The sequence below is a fragment of the Colossoma macropomum genome, unplaced genomic scaffold (genome assembly GCF_904425465.1).
Source record: "Colossoma macropomum unplaced genomic scaffold, Colossoma_macropomum, whole genome shotgun sequence".
NCBI lineage: Eukaryota > Metazoa > Chordata > Actinopteri > Characiformes > Serrasalmidae > Colossoma > Colossoma macropomum.
In genome coordinates this window covers 31125120-31147504 of record NW_023494806.1, presented here as the reverse complement: position 1 = coordinate 31147504, position 22385 = coordinate 31125120, and the positions used below count along the sequence as shown (strand labels likewise).

General features: G+C 38.4%; 1 protein-coding gene across 1 annotated transcript; it reads right to left on the bottom strand.

Annotated features, from left to right (window-relative positions):
• Positions 1–17917: 17917 nt before the first annotated feature.
• Positions 17918–21759, bottom strand: LOC118827466 (chemokine-like receptor 1). Its single transcript, XM_036598834.1, has 2 exons — positions 21721–21759; positions 17918–18936 (listed from the first exon to the last, which is right to left on the bottom strand). Exon 2 carries the CDS (start codon positions 18920–18922, stop codon positions 17963–17965), a length of 960 nt encoding a protein of 319 aa, XP_036454727.1. The 5' UTR covers positions 18923–18936; positions 21721–21759; the 3' UTR covers positions 17918–17962.
• Between the last annotated feature and the right edge of the window lie 626 nt (positions 21760–22385).

Sequence of the window (22385 nt, the reverse complement as noted above, 5' to 3'; positions counted from 1 at the left end):
TTAAACTACTTCTAGTGCTACTATCAACAATAGTAATATTAAATTATATTTAAATATTATTGACATTGTCAATAATATTAAAGCAGAAGGAGCAGTATTTGTGGTTTGTGGTAAAAAAAAGAATTGCTTAGGAACATTGACTAAGATGGGCCTAAATTAATGTACAATCAATAAGCCATTCATTCGGGACAGCTACCTTGTATCTACATTCACTGTCCATCTGTTTCTCTGCATACTCTGTTAACCCCCTTTTACCCTGTTCTTCAATGGTCAGGACCCCACAGGACCACCACAGAGCAGGTACTATTTGGGTGTTGGATCATTCTCAACACTGCAGAAACACTGATGTACTGGTGATGTGTTAGTATGTGTTGTGCTGGTACAAGTGGATCAGACACAATGGTGCTGCTGGAGTTTTTAAACATTGTGTCCACTCACTCTCTACTCTGTTAGACACTTCTACCTTGTTGGTGATGTAAAGTCAGAAAAAGTAGTTTGTGTTGGTCATCCTCTAGCCCTTCATCAGTGGTCACAGGACGCTGGCTGGATATTTTTGGTTGGTGGACTATTCTTAGTCCAGCAGTGACACTGAGGTGTCTGATCCACTCGCACCAGCACAGTACACACTCAGACATCAGTGTCACTGCAGTGCTGAGAATGATCCACCACTCAAATTATACCTGCTCTGTGGTGGTCCTGTGAGGGTCCTGACCACTAAAAACGGTGAAAGGGTGCTAACAAAGTATGCAGAGAAACAGATGGACTACAGGTCTGTAATTGTAGAACTTCAAGGTGCTCCTATATGGTAAGTGGAGCTGCTATAATGGACAATGAGTGTAGGCATCCCTAACAAAGTGCCGATTGAATGTATTTGTTATGTAGTTAAGATTCATAGTCTGAGTGCTTTTCCCTGCATTTTTCTAACTGACCCTCTTTGGAGAGGATCACCTGGCTAGTGGCCCCCAGGTGATTTGACTTTGAGCCCTGGCCTAGACTCCTAGAGGTGACTCATTCCTGGAATTAAATTTAGGCTTTGGGAACAAATCTTTCTCACATTTGTTTCCAAAGCCTAAATATAATTCCTGGAAGGAGTTTTGCTCCCATCAATTCCCAGTGCAAGACTTAAGCCCTGTTTGGACAGGATTAGTTTTCCATGTGGAGGTGGGGTACTGGACATTTGAAGCGTTCATGACTGATTTGCAAAGGATAAGAAATCTCAGTACAAATGACACGCTGCTCAATTGATGCACCATCTTAACTCCAGAAAAGAGTAAGAAATATCAAAACATTTAATTTAACAATTCTTTTGTTTATCCTAACCATTTACCTTAAGGGAGTGTGTCATGAGCATTGCCATTAGCTTGGGAATTCATAGCAAAGAGTCAAGTTCAGTGCACAAAATCAGATATTTGTTTCTGTAATTTTACGTTCTGAGTTGTACCACATGGCCACTTGTTATATTAAGTGTCTCTAATAACTGTGTAGTTACACATTACTAATACATGCAACAACAGTGTAACTGCTGGTGATGTATTCAGTGCTACAGATGGATTACGGGAGTACAGCTTTTGCAAATACACAAATAACATTAACTTCAGTTTTACTCATGTAATAACAGAAGTATTTCCTGAGAGTTGTAATTACACGTGTAATAGAGCAATCTGCTGTTTGTCAATCAATACTTTTCTGATTGTAACAGAAAGAGTGTAATTACTTACAATATGAAAGTATTTACACTGTATCTGTACAGGAAATGTACAGGAAATTTTGCTAGCTGTAGTAGTGTTTTTATGTTACATGGTAACAGCACCAAAGTACTGGCTTTAAACTATTCTGTAATGTGATAGTATTTAAACAGCAAGAGCAGATTTCCAGATATTATTTAAATTTTTATCCTTATGTAAGTACTGCATAATTACTGTGTAATTACAAATTGCAGTCCTTCTGATCTCAAGTTACCATGCTGTGTTGTACAACTGCAATCCATCTCTAACAATGAATACATCAACATTAGTTACACAGTTGTTGCATGTATTGTTAATGTGTAACTACACAGTTATTGGATACAGTTAAAGTAAGACTAAGCAAGCAGCTCTTTGCAATTTGGGGCTACCCACAGTCATAGCTGGCTGCCACCCTTGTTTAGCTCAAATATAAGCAAAACATGCTGTAAACATGCTGGCACTCTGCCCTAACAAAGCAGTGAACAGAGGCATTGTTTATCTGTCCAGTCCACATTTCAGCAGTCCAGCCAGTTCTAGAACTCCTTTCTCTGTTGCCTTGCCAAATAAACTTTAATACAGAGTTCCAGCTTATGAAGAACTTCTGTGCAGCCTGCTGATGGGTCTTTCCATGATGTCAGTGCTAAATGGATATGATCATTTGGACTTGCTAACTGTTATCCATCCTATGAAGCAAAGTGTATTTAACAAATCCATTTGAAAGTGTATGATACTAGCCATCTATACTGGCCATGCTATACATGCTATGGTCTGTAATTGTACATCTGTACTGGACCTAGAGGACTGCGCAAAGTGGACTGGCTACTCATCGTTTATTTAATTTCCTGTCAAAATAGCCATTAAGTACAAGTTGTTGGTTTTTCAGCATCAGGAAATAACTGAAAATATACATTCAACAGAAAATTACACAGAAACCTCAACACACATTATCTAAGCCGCTTATCCCCCTGAGTCGCTGGAGTCCATCCCAGCGGTCACTGGGCGGAAGGCAGGAAACACCCTGTACAGGTCACCAGGGGCAATTTAGCATGTCCAGTCAGCCTCATTGCATGTCTTGGAACTGTGTGAGGGAACCAGTCAGCCTGACTGCATGTCTTGGGACTGTGGGAGGGAACCAGTCAGCCTGACTGCATGTCTTGGGACTGTGGGAGGGAACCAGTGCAACTGGAGGAACATGCAAACTCCACACCAAAAGGCCCCTAGTCGCCTAGCCAGGACTCAAACCTGACCCTTTCTTGCTGTGAGGTGACAGCTCTACCCACTGTACCACTAGAGAAGCCTCAAAAACTACTATATTTTTTCTTTTTCCCTCAGCTTATCCATTCTTTGCCTTTATTAGAGCTTCCAATCTCCTTTTTTATGGTATTTTATCCCCATTTTCTCCCCAGTTTTAGTCGTCTCCAATTCTACCCGCTAGTTAGGGCTCCCACAATCACAAAATACCACCAGGGCTAGGAGGGCGAAAGCTAGCAAAGGCTTCCTCCGAGACCTGTGAAGCGCCACTGCACCTTTTCAAACTGCCGCTAACGCAACATTATTGGGCAGCCGAACGCGCTCAGAGGAAAGCGTCAACCACCAGTTCTGCTACGTCAGCTAACAGACACCTGCACTGACTAGCATCGTGCTGAGCGATGGGGCTCCAAGTCTCCAACTGCTTCTAGTTTTTCAAAGAAATCTGTTCAATGTAGTGAAGTGAATTTCATTTTGAGAAGTTGGCTGCATTTTCTGCTTCTCACAATCCAAGTAAAAAGTAAAATAATAATTGGCAAATTAAAAAAGAGTCATCTTTCTATCGCACAGTGTTTATTGTGGAAGAAGGAGTTGACAGTAAGTGAAAGTAGCGGAAACATGACTATTAGCTAAAAATGTTAAAAGAAGTTAATAGAACTAAAGGAACTGAAGTGAAGCAACAGTGTTAAAAGCAGACTCTGGGGCTGAGATGCATAGTTTAACCCAAGATTATATTTTGCATGAAACTAACCAATAGACACCGAAACAGTCAGTACAAAAATATTTGGTAAAGTTTTGGGAAGGTTATGATTTTTCTGGTAGTGACAAAACAGAATGTTTAATCATTTTCTTAATAAAATAAACATAATCAAGATACAGGGTGACTCAAAGCAAAGTTTTTTTTTTACTTTTTGGTCTAGTTTCATGGTGTCACTCAGCCAGCTGTGACAATTTTTGTAAGTTAAAGATTTATGAAGTTTGAAAGAAGATTAATTGCATAAATGATCTAAGGAGTCTATGGATCTATATAGCGCCACTGACATCAGATGTGTCTGCACGAAACTAAATAGGTGCAAACCATCTGAAATATTTCCTTCCTTCATTTATTTACACCCTGAAAGACACTATACCCCCATTTCTCACAAATCATTCCAGTGTTATTTAAGGAGTCCATTATAATCAAACTGCCATCACATTGTTCCACAGTGTATGTGTACACGTGAGCAGGAAAGTTGGCTTTAGAAGTGGAACATCTGGCAACACACCTGCAGTCACGTGAAGTCAGCTACAAAGTGAGTTCTCACTTTCTCCCTCTCACTCTCACTCACTCTCTCTGTTTCACACCCCTCGCACACTTTCACTAATGGGCATGTTTATGTGAGTCTGCAAAATAACCACAAAGACTCACATTTCTGTTACATAATGTAGCTTGCGGCAACGATTATTTAGGTCATATTTCATAGTAGAAGTGGATGATATGGCCAAAATATATATCATGGTTTAGTTCAAATTTCTGGTTTCAGTATATTTCACGGTTTATATGGATCATTCTGCATTGAAGTTTAAAACCCATTTCAGTTAACTGACTTAGATTTTATACTAAAATCCTTTTGCTTTAGGTGACCCCATACCTTATTTATGGCTATTTTATTAAAACAAATAATTTAACTTTCATTTTCACTTTTGTCACTTTCAAAACAACCATAACACTAATACTACCATCTGTTTAGTAATGGTTTGGTAGTTTCGATTATAGCTAATTTTGAGAAGAACTTTGAGAGCTTTGAACACTTGTACACACAGGCAATCATCATAATTGTCATTAAAACAAATTTTTCATAAATGTCAAAAATATGTGTTTCGGTAGTGACAATACTTAATGTTGCACACTGACCTTCAGTCTGTGGGACACATTTACTTAAAAACAATGGGATCTAAAGGATGCAGTCTCACTTCCAGCTCTAAAAGGCAGAGGTGTGGCTAAAATAAGGCTCCGCCAATGGACTAAAACTTTTTGTATTTCAGTAGCGACATGAAAATGTTCGACAGCATTTCTTGGATGAAGTTTTTAATTAAAAAATTCAACCCAGAAGAAATTTAAATCTTTTAACTTCAAATTAAAAGAAACTATAAAGACATTTAAAATGCCCTCTATTTCTATTTTTCCATTTTCTTGTTGGCAAATGGAACACTCATGTGTGTAATTTGGTGCATTTTAATTGTTGCAACAAACCAAAAAGAAAGAATTAAAAAGATACAAATGGTCACAAAACCCCAACCTCTGGTGTGGGTATCAGAAAATGAACTGGGTATGAAAACAGCCTGATGTTCTTCAGATATGATAGCTGAAAAAATGCTATGTTAAGCTTAACCCAGCGAAACACAACATTCACTGACACTCATTGTGATTAGGTTTATGGACCATTGAATCACTGATGCTGATGTAAAATTGAAGTGGTCTGAAAGGATGATAGTAAGGGTTAATGCCACCCAGGCTGATTAGAAGGCCAGTGATCATTTCACTTTGTTGCTTGTTAAATGACCTCCAGGCTGATGTGAACTGCACAAGCCTCAGAGGTTAGTGGGAAACACTTCTTGCCTTCTAGGCTGATTGGAAGACCAAAGAAAATTTACTGTAATTTGTTCAACATGACTTACTTAAGATGCCTTCAAGGCTGACTGGAAGGCCAGTGATCATTTCACATTGCTGCTTAACATAGATTACGTTTTTTTGATTTACTTCAAGGCTGATGTATAAGGTGCCATGTTGAAAAGATGGTAGGAAGTATTGCCACCTCACAGGCTGATAAGAACTTCAATGATCACTATTAACAGTGTTACTTAATTATATACCTTTCAAGCTGATGTGAAGTGCACTAGTCTCAAAGGCTGATGGGAAGCAATTTTGCTTTCCTGGTTGATTGGAAGGCCAAAGAAAATGCGTTGTAATTTATTTAACATGGCCTACTTAAGATGTCTCAGTAGAAGGCCAGTGATCATTTCAAATAGTTGCTTAACATTATGTATATATTCATTTACTTCAAGGCTGATGTAAAATGTGTCATGGTCAAAGGCTGATAGGAAGTATTGGCATCTCACAGGCTGATTAGGAAGTCAATGTTCACTTTTCAGTCTCAGTTATGTGCCTTTCAGGCTGATGTGAAGTGCACTAGCCTTAGAGGCTGATGGAAAAACCTTTTTTGCATGCCAGGCTGAAGTTAAGGCCAATAAAAACCTACTGCAATTTAGTTAATGTGACTTAAGATGTCTCTAAGGCTGGTATGAACACTACTAGCTTCCAAGGCTGTGCAGTGTTTTTTACCATGGTTCTGGTAGCCTACTGCACTGCACATTTTAGCACTTCTTCTGCTTTAACACACCCACTTTTACTCAATAATGGGCTGTTAATGAGTTAATTAGTTGGATCAGGTGTGTTGGGAGCAGGGAAAACACTTAAAAGTGGAGGTCAGTTGGCCTCCAGGACCAGAGTTGAGAAGCACTGGACTAGCACATCAAGGACTGATTAGACAGCATAATGATTATTTCATATTATAGATTTAGGTGTTACTTAGATGCCCTCAATGTTGAGGTAGAAGACACTATCCTCAAAGGTTAATAGAAAAGACTAGTATCTCTCAGGCTAATTAGAAGGCCAATCACTTCATTTTGTTAATTGGCATTTACTTACTTATTTGCCTTTAAGGCTGATGGAAAAGGTACAGTATGAAAAGCTTCAATATTTGGACACACTACTACCTCCCAGGCTGATTAGGAAGCCAGTAATCATTTTCTATAGTTTCTTTAACATTACATACTTAGGTGCCTATGGGGCTGGTATAAAGATTATTGACCTCTAAGGTTGATAGGATAGAACAGAAACGATGAACACCTCCCAGGCTGATTAGGCCCATTATTTCCTTTTATTTATTAAGCACCACTTTAAAAGCCCCAAAGCATAAACAGTCATGAAACTCCTTCTACTGTTTGTGTAATGTCACAATGTAGAGTTACTAAACCTTCCTTGCAGTTGTGCTCCTTACTTATTAATTATTATTATTATTAATTATTATATTATTAACATGTTTAAATATTGATATAATTTAAAAAATACATTACAAGATGTAGCAGTCTATGCTTTAGAAGAAACGCAGCAGTTTAAGGCAGTTATTTAAGGCTGTATTTGGCTTCAGTCCTGCTTCACACATGCAATGGGTTTCCTAACAGCTCTCTAAGCTTCACGACCTCTAACCTGCTTGGCTGTTCTGCTGAGCTGCTGAATCTGTGCAGCAGTATCAGTGGCATGCAGGAGAGGTTTGCACAGTGATGTACACCAGGAAGCTCCATTGTGGTAAAACCGGTCTGGAAAGTGATCAGCAATTGGCACCTGATCAAGGCAACAGCACCAGACGGCACAGGAAGGGAGGTTGTCCAATTTGGCAAAGAAATACATAGAGAGTTAGATCTGTTAGGAGAGATTGATTACAGGACACAGTGTAAACAGAGTGCAGCAGTGGCTCCGGCAGGTCTAGCTATTACCTAAATAAAATCAGAACAAACTTGTGCAGCGGGATGACAACACCAATACTCCCAGTTGACCATAATACTGTATGTTTATGGAGTTCATGCACCTTTTACATAATTGGAGAAAAATAATTACCAAAGGCTTGACTAAACAAGTAGTGAGAACAGCACTGCTAATCCCATGTTCAACATACCCACAAGCAAATTTCCACAGATATGAAAATCTACCTTATATATATTTCCATTTTGGGGGGATTTTTCTCAAGCCATTAAAATGACCAATTTTGGCAGTGACGCCTCAATGGAAAATGAAGTTAAGCAGCTCGAGGAGTGAGCTGCAGCAAACAATATGGTCCTCAATAAAGAGTGTGTTTCTCTAAAGACCCTCCTCAACTCCTTCCTTTTATCACTGGTTGACAGGCTTTCTTTGTTGTAACTAAGACAAAATCTCTGGGCTTTTATCCAGACAATGAACTCATTCTCATAATGAAGAGGCAGTGAAAAAGGCATCTAAGTGGTTGCATTTCCTCACTGTTTTGGCAAGAAATGCGGTTCCTGCTGAAGATGTTTAAATGTTTTGTTGCATATTTTATATGTACTGCAAAATGTAATCTTTGGATTGCAAGTCAGAATGTTGTGTAAATAAACTAAACTAATCATGTTACTTAGACAGGAAATACATGTAGGAACCTTACTACTTATTCAATGCAATGAGACAGAATAACTAAGATGCTTACAGTTAAAAAAAAGAGAGTGAGGCTTTAATGTTTGAGTCGTAATCCAATATCGTGGTCCAAAAGCAGGCGAAGGTCAAATCCAGCAAAGGCAAGCAACACAAAAAGACAAACATAAGGCGAACAAAGTCCAAAGGGCAAAGGCAAAAGGGCAAAAGTCAAAAACAGCAAACAGAGTCGAAAACCGGAAACTCACAATAGACAGAAGAATATAACGCTCAGTAGCTCTTGGGAAAAGAAGCAATACCTCGCAATGAACTAGACTAAAAGCCCGGGCTTTATACTAAACTAATTATATGAGAACAGGTGAAATCAGTTAATACTCCGGTGACAGAGAGCGGTGATTGGAGCAAGATGGAGGGCTGAGAATCATGTGATTCCCCTGGGGGTTCTGGGAAATGGAGTCCCTAGAGACCTCAGAGCCTGAAGGATGTGTAACATTTAACTTAAGTTGTTTAATGCTTACGTTTTTTATATAAAATCTAAAGCACCCAGCAAGTGCCATAAATCGCAATAATTACCACAAAAAAAAGAACAAAAAAAACACAGATATAGCATATCCACACATTAACTCTTCTATCTGTTGTGACTGCAGGCCTAGGAGTGTATGTTTATTGTAGTAATATATATTCTAGAGGATCTGTAAAAAAGATAATGTTAAATTGTTTTCCATTTCTGTATATTGTAGCATTTTACGCTGTAGAGGAAGACGCAGGAGTTTAAGACAGTTATTTAAGGCTGTATTCGGCTCCAGCCTTGCCTCACACATGGAATGGGTTTCCTAACAACTCTCTGAGCGTCATGACCTTTAACTTGCTCAGCTGCCAAGGACAGACTCATGCCATTTTCCTGAACTAAGTATAAAAACATTGTTAACAAAAGTCTCATTCCCCTCTACAAACCCAGAATATTACACTGGGGAAAATTGACCCACATACCATGCATCCCATTTTCTGAACATGTTGCAATACGTTGTTGCTGGTGTGTGTTGTATGTAATATTGGCAGCGCTGCTCTCCGCCCCACCCCCCTTGCTTGCTCTGACTCCTACACGTTTTTCTGTTTGCAGTTGGCTTCTTCCAGGCTCTGCATACTGTACTCTTGTAAGATTTCCAGCCCAGCTCACAGCTTATGATGTTTATTCTGTAGTGCCCTTCTGGGCAAGAACAGGGAGACAGACAGGCAGTGAGTTTATCAAAGAGCTGTTTGTTGAAAGCACGAAGATAGACCACACAGCTGACTCCATGGAATGCGTTTAGAAATGAAACTTTGGATAATAAACGTTTAAATGCTTTTTATATTAATTGGTAACCCTTAAAAACCTAGAGTAATTTGGGGTAACTGGTATTTGGGTCAATTGCAATTGCAATTAAAAAGACAGTCTCACATGTCATGTGTTGTTATTTTCAGGAGACCCTGGGCTACTCAGATATGCCATTATTTGACATGTAAGTGCTAACAGAATCTTGATATCTTTATGAATTTGATTAATTTTTGATCAAAAATTTACCTAGCGCCTGCAAAATTCTGTACATTTTGCTTATAGAGATCTTGGAAACAGGTGGCACCTTAGATATCTTTTCAGAAATTGTTAGTGTGGAGTGTCTATGAGCTGAAAGTGCAAGAATTCTGATGGTGATTCATGCTATTGGTCATTATTGAGTGAAAATTAACAATTAGTTTAAGGCGGCCATGTTTTTTATTGATTTTCTGTCCTCTTGGATTCATGCTGAGTGCTAAAACTCTTATACACAGCTTTATTTTTAATTACAAATTGAGTAGCATATTTTATATTTCAGATATTCTTAATACTCAAAATCAATGTAAACTGAAAGCCAGAGCTAAATATTATTAATGTTATAATAATAGGGCCTGTTTATGTGATTTTGAGGGAAAGAATGTAGTCCACTCACTGTAGTGGTTGGGAACCTTTTGTTGCATTTTTCCATGCTGTATTCCTGGGTTGGGGGATGTTAGAGCTGGTTTCTCTCATTCTTGTCAGGGCAGGTTCTGCTGAGTGTTCTGATGTGTGAATCTATTGCCTTTTTAACCCTTTGTTTACAATATGTAGGCTAAAGATATAATGTAATGGTAACGAGTGGGTTGTGGGTGATTTTGGAGCTGGACTGCTGGCTGATGGGTGGCCACAGGTTGATGAAATCACTCTGGATTGTGAGGGCAGAGTCTGATCAGTGATCTGATATGTGAATCATCACTGTTTTAACCCTTTGTTGGAACATGAAGTCTAAAAGCAGAGCAATAATGTTAGGATTTTGAGTGATTTTCCAGGTCTTAAGAAAAAGTCTACGTCAGAATTATGACATGCTCTACATCTCATAGTGAATAATATAACTGCAGAATGAGAATTACATCAACTGTAAGTTTCTCTTTTTTTTGCCAAATCATTGCTACTTTTTACCCATCTATAACTGTTTTGCACTTTTTCCTTTCCTTTATCCTTTCACCAACCCTCCATTCTTCCATACACTGCTATTACTCTTCTATAAACTGATCTGACTCCAGTTATCCTGTTTATCTACATAATCATATAACTATTTATCTATCTATATGTTTAATTTGAAACAAAAAAAATTGCTGAAATGTGTTGAAAGCTACACTAAATGCTACACTACACTATATGTTAGCCTATAGCATGTGTGCTGCATACCTGAACATCTCAAGAAGTCAAAGTTACTCTGGTACTCAGGGCAGCGTAGCGTCTCTGCCCTGTCTATGGCCGAACCACAGCTGTTCTGAGGTCAGCTGAGAATCAGTCACCGCTCATTGGGTAGTTTCATCATTCACTGAACCTACAAAAACCTTTCAGAAACTTCAGAGGACCACAGTGCCCAACACTAGTCACAAACATTATGGCCGCTGATAACAGACTCAAGGATAGCAGCGGTTGCTAAGCAGTGATGGGAGGGTTGAGGAAAATAAGGTGAAGCTTGGCAGGTTTTGATTGGCCATAATATAGTGACAATGCTCACAGAAATGATCATTATCATGAAAACGTGGCATAATAAATATTCTGTCCCCATATGGGTAGGTTTGTGATGCCGTGGCTGTGGCCCTGAGTAGACTATCACATAATGATAAGGGCGTTTCTTCTACATTTAATTTCATTAACGGAGAAAAGTGAAAAAAAATATCCTTCTGAAACTACCGAGATCCTGACCTCTGTGTCCTTATAGCTAGTTATGGCCATGATTGTGTCTGTGAATGTTGTGCTTGGAAGGTGCCAATTTTTACTACCAGCTATCATTCAGCAAGGTACTATTTAATACCTGCAAACCAATAGAGTTTACACCAGACTTGGAGAATGTAAGTAACATTAATAAAAACCACAATAAACTATCACTGGCTTCCTATTTAGCCTGGAGGTGCTCATCCTTTAAACCACTTAAGTGCACATTATTGCTCACTGAAATGTTCATTGACTTTCTAATTAGCCTGTGTGGTGGCAGTCTTTCCTTCTCAACCTGGTATTTCTAGTAGTTCTATCACTCATTGAGGACAGTTCTTTCTACATCAGTCTTGAATGTACCTAATAAATGCCAAAAGAGGCAACAATATGAATTACGATTATAGCCTTTTCAGTTTGGGGCACTAGTGCTTTACATCATCCTGTTAGTCATATATTCATAAAAACTGGCAGATGGTGTACTCATCATATATGAATATGTATCTGTGTCTATGAATGTGCATTAGGGTGTTCTAGGTAGTAAGAGTTGATTCTCGTATACTTGACTTTACTCTTGCATGGGTGCTCTTACTTCTGCAGATTCCTTTTGGTGCAGTTTGATTTGCCATGCTGTGATTTTATCACATATGTCATACTGTGGAGCTGTCTAAAATCTCTCAATCAGCAACTAAACTTATAGTGTCAGAAACCATCTTGTGAACCTTCTGTCCAATCTTATCAACCATAGAGGTGTAGCGAACACTGGCTGAAACTCTACCTCCGGCAGAGTGTTTACCCAAAAGTTAAGGGCCTTTTGGCTCCAGCAAGTCTGGGAGTGAGGCGTAAAGCTGTCGGCTTAATACCCCAACCCCAGACTCAGTCAGATTTACAGCTGAATCAAGAGGCTGCACCCCTCTCCTTTGACCTGGAGAAAAACTGGACCCTTCACTGGAATGCAGCTGTCCAAAATCCTGTGGACAACTTTTTATCTTAAGTAACAGAAAGTACATTTCTAAGGTGTTTGTCCCCTCCAAACTACAACCATTCGTTAGAACTCTTTTTAACTAAACTAGACATACCAAAACGGAATTTGTACGACTTTGGACGGCAAAATTCCAACTTTCTAAATTCCCTAGGGATCTCAAGCATGGACCCACAGGACCCCCAAGGACTTGTGTTTATAAAAACAAGAAAACTTTGTGCTTTGTCTGCTTGATGATTCATGCTTTGTCTCCTTGATTATCAAAGTTTCTATGATCTGTAAGTAATACTACTTGTGGTATTAATCTTGTTGTTGGGCAGTACCTAAATATTACCTGTATCTTTTTTTTTTATCGTTAAGTGCTAGAAATACGTAGAGTATAACTTTGATAACAGTCAGACCCAACCATTTAATTGCTATGAGTTTAGACCATTGACCAAGATGTATCCTGAATGTGGTTTTCTTTTCTTTCTTCCATTGTTCCTTTCCTTTTATTGTTGACTTTATTTTTTTCATGCATTGGGCCATGTTCAGAGATGATAGGCAAATAGTACCTGTGTTCTTTGACATGTATTGTGCATCAGGTAACAAGGGTTAAACTCTCTCTTAGAAACATGCCTGAATATCTAAATTGTTCATTTCTTGATTTTGAAAGTTAAACCAATTGGATGATATAGAAATGTTCTTTTTCTTTGTTTAAACTAGCTGAAACAAAGGAGGCAGTGATTTTGGGGAAGGCATTCCTCAAATTATGCACAACCAATCAGAGTGGGAAACAAGCTAGTCAACCTATCAGCACTCTGGCACCACCTCCAAAGGGTAGGGCCTCCAGCCGAACAAAACCAGAGTGCATCGCAAAATTTAGGGAGTTCCTGCGTTCGCAACAAGTTTCTAAGTTTGTGCCGGCCTTGGTCAGAAAGACAGGTCAGAAGTATTAGGATGCTAAATTATCAGATCTGAAACCTTTGTTTTGTAACTTGCCTGTTCGCCTACACACCTTAAGTTTGAACCACCCTCAGAGAAGGAAGGTGGATATTTCTTGTCTGGCCCGGGAGAATATATCCATAACTTTCGATTCTGCTAAAGAGAGGTAGTTAGTTAAATTGGTACCACCAGCCTCAGAACCCTGATCGCAACCTGAACCTCGCCAGCGGAGTGGGAGCGGTTCTGACGCCACGGAGACCCAGCATCGCACCCAGAGCCACGCACTGATCTGTGAACAGATCGACCCTCGAAAGGCCGCCCGAGCTCCACCGTCAGATGGCCACAAGACGCCTCCGCCCAATCACTGACGGAAAGGTGCGTGCCCGCACGGAGATGCAGCATCCACGGCCAGCTAGGAGAGGAACGACCGCGTGAGCTCCAGCCTTCGATCGAGTCTGTCCTGAGACGACCCCGCCTGAAGTCAGCCCCCGACTCTAACGTAAGCTGGTTCCATCAATTTGCAGTCAGGGCCCTGACGCCAATTTATTTAATAAGAGAACTTTTATAGGTACATCCAGCCATATAGTTATTCCCGTCCAGGCTTAGGTTAATTCTCTAGAGGCTCTCCTAAGCGACTTCCCAAACCACACTGCCTCATACCATTTAGCCGTGAATCACTCTAACTTAATCAAGCTATTTTGTCTTTCATTACTATCACTTTGTTTTGTTTTGTTTTCTGGTTTTATTTTCTATTGTTTATCATTGAATGTAGTCCAAAAGTAGTTTGATATTTAGCCAATAAATTCCCTTTTCTAAAGCATCCTTGGTGCGAGCGTTTCTCTCTCTTGCCCTGGTCTGTAGACTTCAAATAAATCCGGGTTACCTCACACCCTCACATACGGTTCTAGCAATAATAATATTAAAATTGCAAAACCCGTTACAGAGGTCCATAATCTTTACAGCAGCCTTGTAGGCACCTAAGCAAGTAATGTTAAAGAAACTACAGAAAATGATCACTGGCTTCCTAATCAGCCTGGGAAGTAGTAGCATGTTCAAATCTTGAAACTTCTCATACTGTACCTTTTTCATCAGCCTTAAAGGCAAATAAGTTGAAATAGTAATACTTTCTATCAGCCTTTCAACAAGCCATAAAGTCAAATTATTAAGCAATGATGTGAAATGATTATGGGCTTTCTAATGAGCCTTGTGGGCATCTTAAGTGAGTAATGTTAAATACATTACAGTAAATTTGATTGGCCTTTCAATCAGCCTGGAAAGCCAAATGTGTTTTCTATCAGCCTCTGAGGCTACTGCAGTTCACATCAGCCTTAAAGGCATGTAACTAAGTAAAGTTTTGGTAGTGTTATGATATATAGCATATTAGCATGACATGAAAGGCAGTTTTAGTTAGTCAGTTAGTGGTCTAGTTGCATGTTGTCACTCAGGCAGCTGCAAAAACTTTTGTAAGGCAAAAGTTTTAAAGAAAATTAATTGCATAAATGATCTTAAGTACTTTAAAGCTTTATATTGCAGCATTGACATCAGATGCATCAGACCTGATGTCTGCAGGTAATAAACAGGATGTAAGCAGTCTGAAATGTTTCCTTCCTTTACTTAGATACACCCTAACAGACCCTAAACCCCTAACAAATCAGAGGTCAAACCATTTCTCATGTATGATTTCAATGCTATTTAACCCCATATAATCCCTAAATACATACTAGGGCTTATTATTCAGTACCTACAGGGACTTCAATGCAAACTGGCTGAGCTATTCTTAGGTTACATAAGTGTGTAAGAAAACTTTGGGCCCTGGCCATTTCAGGGTTTGAGGAATCTAACAGAATCAATCTGCCACAACATTTTTCCACTGTTTCTGCCTGTAAGTGAGCAGAAAAGTGAGCTTTAGAAAATCAGAAGTCAAACTCCAGACTGTCCTGACAACACATTTGCAGTCAAGTGAGTAAACAAGGCTCACTTTCTCTTTCTCCCTCTCTCACTTTCATTTTCCCTGTTTATTCTTTCTCCCTTCATTATTCTCGCATACCTGTTCAAAAACCACATAGCAGCCACTCCGTCTTTTCTGAGTTTTACTAATGGATTGTGTTTATGTGCATCTACAACATTATCACACAGACAAGCATTTCTCTTACATAATGTAGCTTGAAATAACAATAATGTAGGACATATTTCATAGTAGATGTGGATGATATGGCCAAAAATATGTATCATGGTTTAATTCAAATTGCTGGTTTCGATATATTTCACAGTATATACAGATCGTTCTACATTGGAGTTCAAAACCCATTTTGATTAACTGACCTAGACTTTATATTAAAATCCTTCTACTTTAAGTGACCCCATACCTTAATTATATTTATTTTAGTAAAACAAATTATTAAACTTTCCATTTTGTCACTATTAAAAAAATTATAACACTATTAAGTGTTTCAGTCGTGACTGTTTTGGTAGTGAAAATTTTAGCAAATTTTGACCAGAACTCAAAAACACTAGATTTTCGGACACATTTACTTCAAATTAACGACATCTAATTGCTCATCATGACCATGAGTGGCCATGAGGGACAGGGATGCAGTCTCACTTCCTGCTCTAAAATACAGGGTATGGCTAAAAAATAGATAGATTACACTCTTTGTGTTTCAGTACTGACCTGAAAATATGGAACAGCATTTTTTGCATAAAGCTTTTTTTTTTTTAAAAATAATTAATTAACCTCACAATGAATCTAATTTTTTAACTTTTCTTTAAAAGTGTAATGTAGAAACATGAAGATCTGACCAACAATCCCCATGTTAGAAACCCAGAGAGCTACAGAACAAGCCACTAACCAGGCCAAGAAATGGACTCAAGTGCAAAGCAGTAGAGACTCGAAAAGATGGGAAAAAAAGAGAAAAGTAAGGTGGCCCTGAGCGAGACTCCAACTTGACGTGGGGAGTTGGTGTTACTGGTATGCTACCATGGCAATGCTAAGGAAAGCCTCACAGGAGACAAACAAAGCAGAAGGCTAAGGCCAAACAAAAGAAATACTAGAGCAGCGTCTTTAAACAAAAGAGTTTCTGAAAACCGGAAGGAAAAGCAATCAACAGAAAAGGACACTTGATTTTTCTGTTTTTTTTTTCTTCTGCTGAATAACATAACAGCATCATAACTCGAGAGAGGAACCAACATCAAAGTTATTGGATTAGTCAGAGCGCTGTGCTCGTGGTAGTATGAACTCAAGACAGAGCGGTGAGCTGTGGGAGAGCTCTTCTTAAACAGAGCGTCCACAGCTGCACCCGATCAGCCCTGATCAGCTCGTCCTGGTTCTCTGCCTCCTCCTAGTGGTTGGAGGTGGCCTAGCAGGAGGGCGGGACATTACAAAAAGAAACCAAAAAGATCTTTCAAATAATAACATTGACAAAAAAGGCAATAAATAAATTAAAATATTTTCACAAATGTACATTTAGGGGTTAGGGTTTGTAAAGCAGCCTATAAATGATATCATTCTATATTATCACTGTCAGAACAAAACCTTATATATCCAAAAATGTAACATTACAGTAGAGAGAAAAATAGGTTTTTAACTTTTAATGGAAATTAATCACAAGTAATTTTAGAGCATTTTTATTGGTCCATTCCTCATAAAATTATTATATATATATATATATTTTTTGGCATGGGTGGGACTTCAATGTACATACATCAGATTACAGAGGAAAATTTCTCTCAACCCAGAATAACTATGGTTAGCACAACTAAGCATAAGTTAGCTTCTTCTTAGACAGCTCATATGAATTTGAAACAACAATAAATCACATGGCACTTGAAAACAAATGTACATGGAAGATGTAAACAAAAGCACATGACATAGAGAAACAAGAAAACAAAGGTACATGGCATAAATATAGAAAGACAGGGACAGAGAGTGACAGGATGTTACACATATAATGACAATGGGATAATTTAATAAATGCCCAAAAATAACATATATAGCATACAGTTAACATACATATAGTTGGATGTAAAAGTTTTAATTTTTTGATTTTCTAAGTGACATACTACAATTCTCAACAGGTAACTTAAACATGAACTTCTGTTTGCCTGAGCTTAACATGAATTACTGAATTAGTTAATATCACATCTACATAGACCTTTCATAACAAGTAACATTAGCTTATTAAGGCTTCTAGCAAACTTCAGCTGTCCTAAAGGCTGCTTTTGTCAATTCTGATGTAATTTTATTTCAATAAGTGTTATGACATTAAGATTTGCTGTGATAATGTAAAGACATGTTAGAAATGTCCATCTAGGTTTAAGTCAGTTGTCATAAAAGGCTTATGTAAGTGTCTTGTAGATGTTTGAACACTACCTTTCATTAAAATAAGAGCAAAATCAATATCATTAAAATGAGATTAAAATTAGAATACTATGTTTCCTGTTGGTAAAAGTTGCTTTTGCACATGAATATCAATATTCTAAAACCAAAAAAAGATTATCGAGTAATGACGTAAGGTTTTAAACAAATCAACTCAATCAACTGAAACACTTTGCTTTTGGTGCAAAATTGGCTGTTAAAAAGTTACTTGTCCATCAGTAAAAACTTCAAACAGTAGTTTGCCTTCCCTGGAGGTGGCAGTAGATTTCCATTAGAGGTCCTCCTTGACTGCACTCTCAATCTTTGACAGAAGTGCATTACATTGGATCTTAAAGTCCTTCCCCATGAATGCATAAAGATATGGGTTCAGAGCACTGTTGGCACTGGCAAGAATGATGACAACCACATATGCGGTAGGAAGAAAACTCTTATATTTCTCATAGTTTAGGTCCATCAAAGCAACAGTGTGATAAGGCACCCAGCAAATCAAGGAAGTAGCAACCAGCACCGTCATGATCTTGAAGGGCTTTTTAAACTTCGGCATCTGGTTGGACTTCAGCTTTCGGACAATAGCAACATAGCAGACAATAATGACCAGGAAAGGAATCAGAAACCCAAAAATTAACTCACATGCCACTTCAGCAAAATGGTTTTGATCATTTATGTGACTGTAGAAACAAAATGTGGTATGGTCGAGGTGATCGTGCTCAACATCGTCGAGGACAACTGACTGTGCACTAAGGGCTGCTGAGATGAGCCAAGCCAGCACGACTGCCACAGAAGCCTTTTTTATGGTGCGCTGGTTTTGTGCCCACACAGGAAACATAACAACTACACAGCGGTCCACACTGATGATGACAAGGAGGAAGATGCTGCTGTACATGTTAAGCAACGTGAAGAAAGACCAGAACTTGCACATGAAGTAATCAAAGACCCACTCATTTTTCAACATATCAATGATACCAATGGGCAGGAAGGCGCATAATATGAAATCGGACATGGCCAAACTCAGGTACCAGGTGATAATAACTGATTTCTTTAGCTTAAACCCTGCAATCCAGATCACTAAACCATTTCCAACAACACCCAGGATGAAGATCATCAAATTGGCTGCTGCAAAGAAGATACACATTGCATCTTTGCAAGTTGGAGAAGCCATAGTCGGATTTGTGGTGTTGTTCTCATTTCTGGGGCCAAGATGTTCTTCTTCTGTCACTGGGGCTGAGGTCATTATGCAGCTTGATTCTGTAAAGAAGACACAGAAAAAGTAAATTGCCTTAAACTGATTTGACACATATCCTAAATAAAGAAAGTACTTTGTTAGTCTAGGTTAACACATTTCAATGGAAGATTCTTTATGGTGTACCACAGGGATGTGTAATAGGGCTGCTTTATTTTCATTGTGCCTTCTACGGTCAGCTTATATCATTAGAGTGCCTACAGTGGGTTTTCATAACACTGCAGATGATGCAGTTAGTCAGTCAGGTCCATAAATATTTAGACATTGACAAAGTAATTGTTATTTAGCTGATGATCACATAATAATAACAATGGATAATAAATAAGAGCTGAAAGTGCAGAGATTCAGCTTTGATTTAAGTGTATAACAGTGTAGGAATTACAAACATTTTTGTGAATAGTCCATTATTTTAGGATCTCAAAATTAATTGGACAACTGGCTGCTTAGCTGTTCCATAGCCAGGTGTGTGTATCATGAGAAAGTTGATTTCAAGTGTGACATTTATATATGAAATATGTTACTCTCAATATAAGGTCAAAAGAGCTGTTATTGACATGGAGAGCACAGAGACACCGAAAGGCCCAAAAGACCACAGAAAACGTCTGTGGTGGATAAAAGAAGAATTCTCTACTAGGTGAAGAAAAACCCCTCCACCACAGATGGCCAGATCAAGAACACTCTTCAGGAAGTAGGTGTGTCAAAGTCTACAACAAAGAAAAGACTTCACCAGCATAAATATAGGAGGTTTACCACAAGATGTAAACCACTGGTAAGCCTTGAAAACAGGAAGCTCAGAATGGAGGTAATAAAAGACATCAAAAAAAGATACAGCTCTCAAACATCTTATAAATAGATGAGACAAATATCAACTTGTTCCAGAATGATGGGAGGAGAAAAGTATGGTGAAGAGAAGGCACTGCTTATGATCCAAATCATACCACCTCATTTCTCAAGTATGGTTGAGGTGGTGTTATGGAGTGGGCACGAATGGCTACCAAGTGGTTCCTTTGTATCTTGTAAAAACAGCAGGATGAATTCTGAGGTGTATAGGGCTACACTTCCTGCTTAGTTTTAGTCAATGCTTCAAAACTCATTGGATGACTCTTCACAGTGCAGATGGACAGTGATCTGATGCATATCAACTTTTTTAAGGCAAATAGTGGAATATTCTGCGAAGGTGAAGTCAAGTACCTGACCTCAATCCAATTGATAATGCATTTTACTTACTGAATGCAAACCCAGAGTCTAGAGATGTCTATGTGTTCCAGACTTCTGACAGTCATTGATAAAAAAGGATTTGCAACCAAGTATTACAATGACAATTTAGTTAGTTTGTCCAATTACTTTGGAGCCTTTTAAAATGGGTGGGGGACTATGTATGAAAGTGGTCGTATTTCCCCCATCATTCAAATATAATGATGCTTATCCTTCTGGGTCGTGGTGAGTGCTGGAGCCAATCCCAGCGGTCATTGTGCAGAAGGCAGGAAACATGCCTGACTGCATGTCTTTGGACTGTGGGAGGAAACCGGAGCAAGCAGAGGAAACCCATACAGACACGGGGAGAACATGCAAACTCCACACAGAATGCTCCATAATGTCATAATCTTATTTTGTTGTATTTTTAGAAATATGTTTAGTGATTAATTGTGCATTAAAATATGTAGAAGTGTGTTCTCTGCAGACCATGTGTTCATTTATTTTTACTTATTAAATTAACAAAATGTGTTGATTGACCAAACATGATCATAGCACAACTGTACATTTCAAACAATTTAAAATTGTTAAGTGTTTTTCTATTTATATAATTTAAAAAAGACAAAAATCTTTTACTCTAATTAGGCTAGTCAATACATCACATAACAGCAAGTCAATATAGTACTTTACTAAAATGTAAAAAAGATAGGTAGCTAGTACACATGAGTAGCAAAGGTCTTCCTTCTTACATTCTCTTGCAGACTTTAAAGCTTTAATTTGAAAGTATATACATTCAAATTGGGTGAATGGTATAGGAATTATGGTCATTATTCTACATTGCCCCCTCACATTTTTAGGGGCTCAAAAGTAATAGGATAAGTAAACATTCATAAATTAAACTGTCATTTTTCATACTTCATTGGCTAACACTATGAAACATAGTGAAACGTGGTGGTGGCAGCATCAAGCTAGAAACAAGGACAGGCAGACTGGTAAAAACTGAGAGACAGATGAATGTAGGCAAATACAGTAACAACCTTAAAGAAAATGTCCTCCAGAGTGCATGCAAACTCAGACTGGGGTGACAGTTCACCTTTCAACATGACAATGACCAAAACATACAGCCATAACAATACTGGAGTGGCTTTGGGGCAACCCTCGAGTGGCCAAGCCAAAACCCAGACTTAAACTATCCAATCTGACAAAGCTTGAGAAGATCAAGTTTTTGATTTTTAATTAATTTTTGAAAAATTCTAAAAGCTTCTACATCATTATGGGTGTTTAAGTGTATATTGATGGGTTTATATGGCAATTATATCCATTCAAAATTAAATCTTCTCAGTATATGTTCATTACAATTAATGTTTTTTATAGTGTTACTTCAAAACACACATTTTAGAAGCAACTAAAAAAATGTAAAAACTTTTGAACTTTCATGAAAGTTAAAATGACCAGTGCCTCCGTCAAGATAAATTCAAAATCACCAGTGCAGAGATAATCTGAGAATTTGTAGCTGCCTGATTGTGTTCTTCATATCCTGTAATGGAATATTTGGCTTACTGTCTGGTTTATGTTTGAATGAGTATGAAACTTACCTGTCAATGGCTGCTTCAATGTGCTGCTGCAGAGCTGGGGCTTTGTTGCTTATGATGAAGGACAGACTACTTTATGGCATCAGTTCCTTTCTGTGGTGACTTTAGTTCTCAGAATTCAAAAATAATCTATAAACCACACAGCTCTCTTTGTTGCAGCACATCTACGGCTCAGTTGGGCAATAAGCCACAACAAGTACGAAGCTAGGAACAGGTTAAATAGACAGTAGATATGTCTAATTTGTAAGCAGCTCATTCTTTTGAAAAGGTTCTTTTCAATAACCTCTTCAAAAGTCCAGCAGAATCAAACTTTTTGGGCATCCCTGGCCGAGTTTCTTATTTTGTTGGTTTTCGAAGTGAAAAGAGGTAAACACAACCTCTGCAGCAAAAATCCACAGTTACTTTAAACTTTAAAAAAAAGCCCTTAACTGAATCATTAAAACTGCTTAGGTATCTGTACACTGATGATAATGAGAAGGAAGATGCTGCTGTACATGTTGAGCAACATGAAGAAAAACCAGAATCTGCACATGAAGTGTTTGAAGACCTAATCTTTTTAAACACATCACTGACAACAATGGGCAAGAAGGAGCATAATGCAAAGGCCAACAAAGCCAGGTTCAGGTACTAGGTGGTAATAATAAGATTTCGGCAAACCAAAGAAGAGG